Below are 12,602 nucleotides of genomic sequence, written 5' to 3'. Positions count from 1 at the left end.
AATAGAAAATGAAAACGCATCCTTAGATTTTAGTTTATCTTAGATTCTTAGTCATATACTCTATATTTAAGTTTAAGTTTTATGGTTTATATTATGTTTATTGCTTTTGATGCCTTGACAATATATGTTTATGAATTATGCCTTTTATATTTTATTCTTGTTTTGATGGGAATATATTAATAGATTATTAGATTTTATTATAAATATTTATATCTATTCCATTATGGCTGCTATAAGCCGCAATGTTATCCGGTATAAAATTATATAAGAAGGATCCCAATTCCTAATGCTCTTATTTGTATTAGTGGATAAATGACTAATTTGAGGTAAAACAAAAGGGATTCGTATTCACTGGTTTTATTATTACCCCAATTTAAATCATTATTCACATTTGTTTCCTAATCCAAAATGTTTTGAGGACATTTTTGTCGTTATCAAAAGTGACGCGTCTTCAAAAATCAGGAATGATTTTGATGGTTTACTCTTTTTTAAACAATAAGATAGATGGGAGCCTTGAAACAATGGTTTAAATGTCTTTGGGTTACCTCAAAGTCACTAGTCCAAGCAATGAAATCAGCCTTTGATGCTTGTATTTAAGTTACACTACATATTATACTCATCTAGTGTGGCCCTCTCCCAAACCTTGTGTAACGCAAGCTGCTTTGCACTCGGCTCCCCCTACCCCACTCTTTTGTTTTAAACAATGAAAAATATAAATGAGGGCGCTAATGGATTTAAAGCTCTAAATGGGGGTTATGCAAATATTTCGAGGATAATCCTCACACTTGAAGCAAGTAACATTTCTAATATAAACGTACTTGAGAGGAGTATCATTAGACAATCCATTACTTTGGGATATTCCACAACAAACTAATGGCCTAAACAAGACATATCACTTAGACACGAGCGTGAATTGCTGTGTAGACACTGAGTTAGCATGTGAATTACCTTTTGCCATGTTTTGGAAGTCTAGTGATAACCATTTATGAAATCAGAGAATGGTTTGCTGAATATGGGGTCAGGCTATTTGTGTGGCAAATATTTACAGCTAGATGTTTTGCTATGGGCTGTCAATTTTCAAAAGCATCAAAATTGAATTGAAGGAATTATCTATGGGTGTTGAAATTTTTCTGGTCATCTTGTAGGCTGCAAATCTTTTGTATGTGGACCAACCAACTGGAACCGGCTTTAGTTACAGTACTGATTCACGTGACATTCGCCATGATGAAGAGGGAGTTAGCAATGATCTATATGACTTTATACAGGTACTTGTGTTTGCACTAATTATTATTAGTTACTAGTTTTTCAATATAATGTCTTCATTACTGAAAATTTGGGTTTCCAATTGTATCTCTAAACTACTTTTCATCAATGGTATTTGTTGTTATTGTGCTGAATTTGATTTGAGTAACTGGCTAAGATTCACCAATAAGAGAGTATTAGAAGCTGTGTTCAATAGTGTTTCCAGAATAGTGTCTTATGAGAAGTAGAAATGAAAAGGTCAGTATACCTTGTTTCGATTCGAATGGTACAAATAACGATATTCTTATGTCTTGGTACAGCTCAATCTCTTAAGGCTTATATGTTTTACTTTATTCCGAGGTTATAGTATCCACTCTATTTGTATTGCCCCTGCCCCTTCTAAAGTGAGTGACAGTAGTGAATAGGGATGTTACCCCTGTCAGTTCAAAAGTTACAACTGGTAAAATTACGCCTCACCCGCTAGTTTATACTAGGCATAGGCGTAGTCAGGGTCCCAAAAGAAAGAGTTGAGGCTGGAAAAATGATTGCAACTAACTTGCCAGGTGACAAAGTTAGTGGGGATGCTGCATGATTCATGTTATTCTGTTTTGGGTTAGAGAGCAGGATATTAGGGAAGTGGGAGAATGCTGAGGGAATACTCGGAATTGTTTGCTATACTCTAGAGTTGGGACAGAGACAGAAATCTAGAATTTACTATCATTGTCTATCTTTCTTTCTTCAGTGCATAATAGATAGTCACTATCTGGAGTATTTAAGTAAAGTGCGCACCTTTAACGGTAGATTTTTAGTTAAACAAGTTTTTTTCCTCTCAAACATGTTGAGAGGTCACTAATCTTTTGTTTTTCGCTTTGTTGGGAGGATGTCTTTTCCTCTTGCTACCTTGTATCATTCTTATATATACACACTTGAATGGGAGCTGAACAACACTGATTCAGTCTTGTTTCCTTCAGTCTTTCTGTATTAGTTCCTCCTATCTTATGTTTCTGGTTTACAAAGAGACTTTGATGTGCAGTCCTCAGCTTGCGCAGTGGAGTTTTGGTGAAATGGTTGGGCTACTAGATTGTGACAATTGCTGTGAGCAGCTAGAAGAGGAGGATAGCAAGGGGGAAGGAGGGGAGGGAGGGTGGGGGGTTGTAGTGACAGGATCACAGGAACCCATTTTATGATCAAGTGTGTACTAGAAAGAGATATAGAGTTGGGCTCAGGTACTGGACCAACAAATTGTAATGCGTTTGGGGAAAGTTGGTTAGGACTTAGGGACTGAAAGGAATAAATAGCTGACTGGAAGTTAGACTTCCTCAAGATTGTGTATGCACATTCTTCCCCGTTTCTAGGGTTCTTTAGCACATTTCAAGTTGAGGGATGGCCAACTCAATTTGCTTTAATATTAATACTTCATGCTGAAATATGCATCTTCGACTTGCCAATGCCGCTGGTTATGGTCTTTTAAATGCTATTAACTTCAAGATTCTAGCTACACATAACAGTGCCTCAATGCACTACTCTCATCGAATGATGGTTGCTGAAATTTGAAAGTGTGATCACAAAAGTGCACCCAAACACTGAAGTGATGGCCACCATTGGGTTGCTTTCACAAAAGTTGAGCACTGCTTTGATGTTGGAAGAAACCCAAAGTCATCAAGGTTAACATAAGGGAAAGAATTTTAGTAGATATGTAAAATGAATATTGGAGAGGTATCTTAATAGTGATTACCAGCTTAGAATCTTGTTGTCAAGCCCAAATATAGATGCAAGCTTTTTATTTATCATAGGACATAGTAGTAGTACAAGCAATAGACACATGAAGACAAAGTAACAATAATTTAGAAAGACTAAACTATCATTGAAATAGTTTTATCATTTTTTCTCCAGGCCTTTTTTGAAGAGCATCCGCAATATGCAAAGAATGACTTTTTTATTACCGGTGAATCATATGCTGGGCAGTATATTCCTGCATTTGCAGCTCGTGTCCACAAGGGAAACCAAGCTAATGAAGGAATTCATATAAACCTGAAGGTATGTTGCATTATATGGTGAACAAATCTAATTATCAGTGCTAGAATTGTGGTTGAGTGAAAGCATACTTGCTTGTCTTATTTTAACTGTTTGAACAGGGATTTGCCATTGGTAACGGTCTTACTGATCCTGCAATTCAGTACAAAGCTTATCCGGATTATGCACTGGACATGGGCATAATTTCAAAAATTGGTCCAATAAATTTTGATTACTTTGGAAATCCGTGAGATTTACTCCCTGTAGATAGATTAGTCACTCTATCATTTTCAATAAATTTTTTTATATGCATGTTGGACAAATAAGTCCTTAACAAATTTATTAGGATTAAGTATATTTTTCATCTCTGAAATTTGATAAAAATTTTAAAAATATTCCTAAGTTTTATTCTATTTCAATTTTGTTGCAGAAGTTTTCGATTTGCATCAAATATACCTTGGCGGCTAATTTTTGAAAAAACTTAGGATCAATTTCTAGTAAGAATTTCACAAAAACAATCTTCAACTCAAGCAAATTAGATATAGTTGTCATGTATTATTGTTGGATTGGTCTTAAACTTTTTGAAAATTTAGCTATTAGGAGTATATTTGATACAAATAGAAAACTTTTGAGACAAAATTGATATAAAATAAAACTTAAAGATATTTTTAAAACTTTTCAAAAATTTTAGAGACAAAAAATATATTTTACCCAATCTATCTATTTATCTATTTATAATATATAAAAGTTGATTCCAACTTTCTTCACAATAAGTTTAAGCCATCTTTTTTTGCTAATGATGTCACATCAGCAATTCTAATGACTTGGCAAAAGATGAAAATCAACCAATCACTATTTAGTAAAATATTTTAAAAAATTTTAAACAAAAAACTCTTATCTATTATTATTCAATTGAAATATCAAGTACTAATTAAATGCAATAAATATACATTAAAAGTGTCATAATAATAATAATTATAAAAAATTTCAGTTACAAGTATTTAAATTCTACAACTTATACACGTTTACTACTCTTCATTTCTTAATCTCTGAAGGTTGTGGTAGGCTTAGAGAATGGAGGATTGAATCTATGCCTTCCTTTTCGTTGCTGTTATAATCCTTTTTAAACAAAACTTTCAAATTTGATTCTGTTTGTACTTAGCAGCAGAAATTTATGAGACAATTTATTTTTGTCTCATGAATATCAGAAAAACAGAACACAGCAGAGAAGAGAAAAGCTAACACCAGCATATATCCTGGTTCGGTTGCCTTGTGCTATGCAACCTACGTCCAGTCTCCTCCACAACAATTGGAGAATTTCCACTATAGTTAAAAGTATTACATACACCAATTTCACACTCAAGTTCTAACCTAACTTGACAATGGCTATGCTAACACCTAACTATTCACTTTTAGTGCTAACCCAACTAAGAAATGGATACCAAACAGGTACAAGATACAAGACACTTAACCAACCTAAAGAAATCAGAAAATAACTCTAGGCTTTTCTCTCAAGTGTATCACTCAGCCTTTTTCCACTCATGGCTTTTACTTGAGCTTTCTCACAATGCCTTTTCTCACAAGAAATTACAGAAAGATAAACATAGAAAAGCACATTACAATCAGTAAAACATGAAGGAGATTGACTTCATCAACAGCCTTTGTGCTATGCGAAAACTAGATTAGCAAGCCTCTGATTCAGTTCTTCATACTGGCAGAATGCACATTTGATTAGGTTACACTGTCCAGTTAGTTGAAATTTCTCAAAGAACACTTCTCAGAACAAAACCTCAATACTCTGGTTGTCTCTCCTTACCTACTGAATGAACAGCAAGCTTCTTTTATCTCCTTGCATGTTCCTTGGTTCTTCTTCCAAGGTCAACACCTTGAGCCTTGAGCTTCACCAACCCACAGATTCACTTTTTCTCCTTAATTCCCAGATTAGAAACTTTGCTTCTGACTTCTTCATCTTGACCGAAAGCCAAAAAGCAGCAAGCACATGAGTCTTTCAATAGTCAACTTGATCTGAGTCCTTAAAAACCAACTTGGTCCCTAAGTCATGTTTAAGACCGTGGATACACAGCAGAGAAGAACAGATACTAGCTTTTCTTTGTATCCCATTTCGGATAGAGCAGAGAGTTGGAAAGAAGAGAAGAATATCTGATGCATTCAAGAGGAAATGGGTTACCTTTAACCTAAGCTTGATTTGGTTTGAACTTGGTGATTTGACGTCTGCCTTTCAAGCTTAATCATTCTCTCTCTTGCTTCTTTGGTGATTAGCTTATGGAAGAAGCTCTTTCTCTCTTTCTAGCTTTTCTGACCAACTCCGAGAGGTGAACGTTTCTTTTGGTCTTAAAAAGAGAGGGATTTGCTTTTCTGAAATCAGATCGGGCTTGGATTGTGTAGTGATATGCTTGGCCCGTTTTGATTTCTTTGGCTTCTTTCTTTGCTTTTCTTTGGGCTCTTAATTTTACTTTCAGCCCAACATCCTTGCTGATAGCTTTTCATTCCATTTGGACTATTGAATTTTGGCCTGCAACAATAAATAATTAGTAATAAGTAATTATAATTAATCAACACTAATTATTTATTTTGCCCAAAAATAATGTTTGTCATTACTAATTAATTTAGTTAATTTCTTAACTCAACAATCTCTCATTCTAATTGTCAAAAATTTCTTAAATTTAAAAAACCGCAAGAAAAGACAAAGCGTAGTCATTAATGCAAATCGAAAAATGAAAAAAGAAAAAGAAAATACAGTTTTGTATAACTCTAATATAAATAACCTATGTCTTTTTAAAAAATAAATAATATATAAAAGCTGATACCAACTCTCTCCACAATGAGTTTAAGCCATCTTTTTTTGCTAATGATGCCACATCAGCAATTCTAATGACTTGACAAAAGATGAAAATCAACCTGAAGGTTGAGATAGGCTTAGAGAAGGGGGGTTGAATCTATGCCTTCCTTTTAAGTTGCTGTTATGACCCTTTTTAAACAAAATTACAATTCTGATTCTGTTTGAAATTAGCAGCGGAAATTTATGAGACAATTTATTTTTGTCTCATGAAAATCAGAAAACAGAGCATGGCAGAGAAGAAAAAGCTAACACAAGCATGTATCCTGGTTCGGTTGCCTTGTGCTATACAACCTACATCCAGTCTCCTCCACAAATATGGAAGAATTTCACTATAGTTAACAGTATTAAATACACCAATTTCACACTCAAGTTCTAACCTAACTTGACATTGGCTATGCTAACACCTAACTATTCACTCTTAGTGCTAACCCAACTAAGAAAGGGATACCAACCAGGTACAAGATACAAGACACTTAACCAACCTAAAGAAATCAGAAAATAACTCTAGGCTTTTCTCTCAAGTGTATCACTCAGCCTTTTTCCACTCATGGCTTTTACTTGAGCTTTCTCACAATGCCTTTTCTCGCAAGAAATTACAGAAAGATAAACTTAGAAAAGAACATTAAAATCAGTAAAATATGAAGGAGATTGACTTCATCAACAGCCTCTGTGCTATGCAAAAAACCAGATTGGCAAGCCTCTGATTCAGTTCTTCATACTGGCGGAATGCACTTTTGACTAGGTTACACTATCCAGTTAGTTGAACTTCTTCAAAGAGCTCTCTCAAAACAAAACCTCTATTCACTAATTTTCTCTCCTCAGTTCTGAATGAGCAAGAAGTCTTCTTTTATTTTCCCTGCATGTTGCTGGGACCTTCTTCCAAGGTCAACACCTTGAGCCTTGAGCTTCACCAACCACAGATTTACTTTTTCTCAATAATCCTCAGAATGGAAACTCTCCTTCTGACTTCCTCATCTTGGCCGAAAGCCATAAAACAGCAACCATAGAAATCTTCCAATGGTCAACTTGATCTGAACCCTTGAAAACCAACTTGGTCCCCAAGTCTTGTTTAAGACCGTAGATGTGAAACAGAATAAGGCAGAGAACAACTTTCCCTTGAATGCCATTTTCGAATAGTGCAGAGAGTTGGGAAGAAGGGATGAGGATCTGATGCATGCAAGATGAGATGGATTACCTTTCTTAAGCTTGATTTGGTTTGAAATTTCTATTTTAGCTTCTGTGCTTCAAGCTTCAACTCTCTCTTTCTTGCTTCTTTGGTTTCTAGCTCAGTGAAGAAGCTCTCTCTCTTTCTTTTCTGAAACTGATTTGACTTAGACCACATAGAGAGGAACGTTGCTTTGGTAAAAGCAAGTGAGAGGGAATGAAGGCTTCAATCTTGTATGAGAAGCTTGGTGGGATTAACTTGAATTGATGGATGCAGACTTGGATCGGGTATACATTAGCTTGGCCCGTTTTGATTTCTTAGCTTTGATTCCTTTTTGGGCTTTGTTTATTTCATTAACCCATTAGCCTTGTTTTATTTTCCATTCCATTTGGGCTGTAAATCAGATTTTGGCCTGCAGCACAAAATAAATTATTAGCAACATATACTTATTAACATTTAACACTAATTATTTATTTTGCCCAAAAATAATGTTTGTCATCATTAATTACTTTAGTTAATATCTTAACTCAACAATCTCCCCCTTGATGACAAACATGATTTTAAGCAATAATAAAAAAGAACTGAGTTTGTGTGAAATTTAGAAACTCCCTTTGATTTTTGTCAATTGCTTTTGTGTTGCTCCCCCTTTCCTTTTCAAGATTAGCTCCCCCTGGATTTATGCTTTCCTCTTTGTCCCTGTTTCACATTGTACTTAAGGAAAGCACAGTAAAGAGCTATGCACACTATATCTTGTATAAGGAATATCAAATGAGCAACATCACATAATCAGCCCAATCATCAAGCTAATATCATCAGCATCAGTAATCAGCATGTAGAATCAAATTTTAGTGCAGCAAATTGACAAAAACTTCAAAAGAAATACAGAAAGCTGCATTAATGCCAAAAAATTGCTTATCCTACTATTATTCCCCCTTTTGTCATCAAGGGTGGACAACTAGGAAGATCAACAAAAACAGTAAAACAAATCCTGCAAGAAAGGTTAGATCACAGTTCAAAGTCCTAACTAAACCATCAACAGTGCAGCAGTATTTAGAGTTATTACAATCATCCAAAATAAAACAGTTCAATAGTAGTGAATTAAATAGAATTCATGAGACAAAAAGAGCAGCAGCAGCAGTTTTTATGAGACAAATCCTAGGCATCAGAACCGTGTCCCTCCGAAGCATCTTCCTCCTCAACATCAGTGGTAATGTCTTCATCATGATGAAGATTATCGATGAAGTTCATGAGCACAGCCACCCTATCTCTTGATTTCTTCAGGAAGTTCTCATGCTTGTTTGCTAGTTTCCTTTGTTCCTTGCTCATGGCAATTAAGTGATTTGATTGTGAAACAAACTCTTGAGCAACATCCTTAACCACATTCAGCAGAGCAGATTGCTTCCCAGTTGAAATGGAAGTACCCTCAGTGGAGGGAGGAGGAGAGTCATCTGGAATGAACTCTTCATCGTCATCATCTAGAACCACTCTCTCAGATCGAGTTGGTCCTTTTTGCTGTTTCACTGAACCACCCCCTTTTAGGTATGAATGTCTGTTTTCATAAGCCTCATTTGACAAGTCAACACCAAAATTTTCAAATATGCAAGTTAAAAACATGTCATAAGGTAGTGCTTTGTCTTTTACACTTCTAACAGAATCAAACATGTACTTAGCCATCAAATAGGCAAAAGATATTTCTGTTTTAGTGATTAGGGCATACAAAATAAGTGTGTCCGTGTAAGAAACCCTTTGATATGAACCACTTTGAGGAATTAAAATGTGGTTGACAATACGGTGCAACTGAGCACGTTCATATCCGAGAGCTTTGTAAGTGGGTGTGATGCCATCAATTAAGGAAACATGTTCACAAATGTGAGACAAAGCATCATGGTAAGAGATACCAACACCATCATCCCATTTCACAGATGTATAAGCACACGGCCCAACATTAGTATACGTCAAGGAGTCACTGATAGTTTCATTATTCAAGATAATGTCTCTGCCCTTAACATAAGAATGCACACTTCCTTCATGAAAAGTCATGTTTACATAAAATTCTTTGACTAACTGAGGATAAACAGGTTTTTTGATTTTGAAAAGGTGATTCCAGTATAAAATTCCAGATTATCAACAAAAGGGAAACCTTTCTTTTTCAAATCAGGTAAATCAGCAAGAAAAGAGGGACATAGTTTACGGTACTGAATAACTCCTTCATAAAAGTCATGGTTCATGGCAGATTTGAAGCGATAGGGGTTATAGTCTGAGTGAGATGTCATGAAGTGTGATTTGTGAGCAAAAGGATCAATGTCTGGTTCTCTAACAGATTTGAGAGGATGATGAGGGTTACCTCTTTGTGAACGCGCAGGAATAGACCTTGACTTAGGTTTTGTTGTCTCAGGAATAGGTTCTTTAACAGCAGGACGCTTACCCTTGGATGAACTTGGTTTTGAGGAACTTGGTTTGGATGGCGTTGCCTTAGGTGGTGGCGTCGGTTTGGCAGGAGCAGGGTATCTTGGAGTGGTCTTGGTTCGCGCCATGGAAACAGAGCAAGGAGGAGAGGTAGGAGGAGAGGGTGAAGGAGTAAAGGTGGGGTCTTGAGAACGAGTTGATGGTCTAGGATATCCTGGGAGTTTAGGAATTTTCTCACGCGGTGCTCTTTTAGCAATGACTTTCTTTCCCATTTTGGTTAGATTGAGGCTTTTGATGGAAGAGAGACAGTGGAGTGAGAGGGGAGAAACCGAAGGGTTTGAGGAGAAGTTATGGAGGGAAGAGAGGGAGTGTTGGTAACCGTACCCAAAAGTGGTTTTCCAAAACCATGCAACTGCATCACCTTTTGAAATGACATGAAAAGACCTGACCTCATAGAAGAAATATTTTATTTGATTTTAAAATAAAACAAAAGAATTAAATTTAAATTTTAAAGAGTTAAACTGAAAAATCTTTTTGGATTATGATCATTAAATGAAAATTTTAAAAACAAACACACAGCCCATCAACCAAAAAAATTGTAACATTCTTATTGGGCCCAGATGTGGTTTGAAATACATAGGATAACTCAGATCTGAATTGAGGTTGGCCCAGATTGATTTTTCACTAGCAATAAGCACAGAACACGCTGACTTGAAGAAAGCGTTCATCATCTGCCCAGAATTGTCTCATACCTGTTTATGAGACAAAAGGCTCCAGCAAGTGCATCAGCATATTTCAAATAAAGAATCATAGCTTAGAATTCCTAGACAAGTCCTAAGCATGCAGAATCTATCCTCAGCTAATGGTTTTGTAAAAATATCTGCTAATTGCTCATCCGATTTAACAAATTGAATACTAATATCCCCTTTTTGAACATGTCCTCTTATTGAGTAAAATTTTACTTCAATATGTTTAGTTCTTGAGTGCAAAACTGGGTTTTTAGAAATGTTAATGGCACTCATGTTGTCACAAAATAAGAGAATATTTTCAGCATTTAATTTGTAATCAGCAAGCTGTGTTTTTAACCATAAAAGCTGAGAACAACAAGAAGAAGCAGCTATATACTCAGCCTCTGCAGTGGATAATGCCACTGTTGGTTGCTTCTTACTTGACCAAACATTTAAGGACTTTCTAAGGAAGCAACATAAACCAGAAGTGCTCCTTCTATCAACTCTATCACCAGCAAAATCTGCATCACAATAACCAACTGCAGAAAAATCATCAATCTTAGGATACCAAAGACCAAAATTGGATGTGCCATGAATATATCTAATGATCTTTTTAACTGCCGAAAGATGTGACTCTTTTGGTTTGGATTGGAACCTAGAACACAATCCAACACTTTGCACTATATCGGGTCTAGAGGAAGTTAAGTACATAAGAGAACCAATCATTCCTCTATACCTAGTCTCATCAACATCTTTCTCAGTTTCTCCCTTATCTAATTTTGAATTAGGGTGCATGGGAGTTCCCATGGGTTTGGCATTTTCAAGGCCAAATTTCTTAACTAATTCCTTGGCATACTTTTCTTGGTGAATGAAAATACCCTTTTCAGTTTGTTTAATTTGCAGCCCAAGGAAAAAATTAAGTTCACCCATCTTACTCATGTCAAATTCGCTTGTCATGAGTTTTCCAAATTCAGAACAAAGGGATTTATTGGCTGATCCAAAAATAATGTCATCAACATATATTTGGACTAGAATAAAAGAATCATTAGAGTTCTTGATGAATAGAGTTGTGTCAGTGGTGCCTCTTTGAAAATTATTTTTCAAAAGGAAAGAGCTAAGTCTCTCATACCAAGCTCTAGGAGCTTGTCTTAAACCATAGAGAGCTTTAGATAGTTTAAAAACATGATTAAAATGCTCTTTATTTTCAAAACCAGGGGGCTGCTCCATATACACTTCTCTGTCTATCACTCCATTCAAGAATGCACATTTCACGTCCATTTGGTATAATTTAAAACCACAATATGCAGCATAAGCTAAGAGAAGTCTTATGCCTTCCATTCGGGCAACAGGGGCAAAGGATTCATCAAAGTCTATTCCTTCTTCTTGGTCATATCCTTGTGCCACTAGTCTTACCTTGTTTCTTGCAATGCTACCATCTTCTCCCAACTTGTTCCGAAATATCTACTTGGTGCCGGTCACTTTCTTTCCACTAGGCCTTGGAACTAAAATCCATACTTTGTTCTTATCAAACTCAAGAAGCTCATCATCCATAGCTTTAACCCAAGAAGGGTCACTAAGTGCTTCCTTGACGTTTTAAGGCTCTATTTGTGATAGAAGGGCTATGTTGGATCCTTCATTTTCTTTTCTAGTGGAAGACCTTGTTTGCACTCCATGAGAGACGTCCCCAATGACAAATTCCTTAGGATAATTCTTCAAGAATCTCCACTCACGAGGTCTGGTGGACTTGGAGGCAGATTTAGTCACCAAGGGATTCAGGGCGCTGCTAGCTGCAGAATTTTCTTCAGATTCATGAGACAAAATGGAATTGTCTCTTGAATTTTCAGTATTTACAGTTTCTGGTTCAGCTTGTCCAGAATTTTCTTTTCCATGATTTTGAGCAGTTTCATCCTCCTTTTGAGCTTGATTTCCTGCATCACAATCTTCCAAAATGCTTTGCACCAAGTTAGTATCACAAAATGTGACATGTATGGACTCTTCAATAATTCTAGCATCTTAATGATAAACCCTATATGCTTTACTAATTTTGGAATATCCTACAAACAAACACTCATAAGCCTTTGGTTCAAATTTTCTCAAATTTTCTTTGTTATTTAAAACAAAACATTTGCATCCAAAGATGTGCAAGTAATCTAAGTTTGGTGGGTAGCCTTTCCAAAGTTCATAAGGG

General features: G+C 35.9%; 1 protein-coding gene and 1 long non-coding RNA gene across 2 annotated transcripts; one reads left to right on the top strand and one right to left on the bottom strand.

Moving 5' to 3' along the window:
* The first annotated feature begins 1,142 nt into the window (after nt 1-1,142).
* LOC127744790 (uncharacterized) lies at nt 1,143-3,469 on the top strand. The gene is made up of 3 exons (XR_008005872.1): nt 1,143-1,265; nt 3,136-3,279; nt 3,378-3,469. It is a non-coding gene; the product is annotated as an uncharacterized LOC127744790 (long non-coding RNA).
* Nucleotides 3,470-9,340: 5,871 nt separating this feature from the next.
* LOC107474527 (extensin-like) lies at nt 9,341-9,958 on the bottom strand. Its single transcript, XM_016094153.1, has one exon. It carries the CDS (start codon nt 9,956-9,958, stop codon nt 9,341-9,343), a length of 618 nt encoding a protein of 205 aa, XP_015949639.1.
* Between the last annotated feature and the right edge of the window lie 2,644 nt (nt 9,959-12,602).

The sequence above is a fragment of the Arachis duranensis genome, chromosome 2 (genome assembly GCF_000817695.3).
Source record: "Arachis duranensis cultivar V14167 chromosome 2, aradu.V14167.gnm2.J7QH, whole genome shotgun sequence".
In the NCBI taxonomy this organism is placed as follows: Eukaryota; Viridiplantae; Streptophyta; class Magnoliopsida; order Fabales; family Fabaceae; genus Arachis; species Arachis duranensis.
The sequence above is the reverse complement of the archived record's forward strand: the minus strand, read 5'-3'. Positions and strand labels throughout refer to the sequence as shown.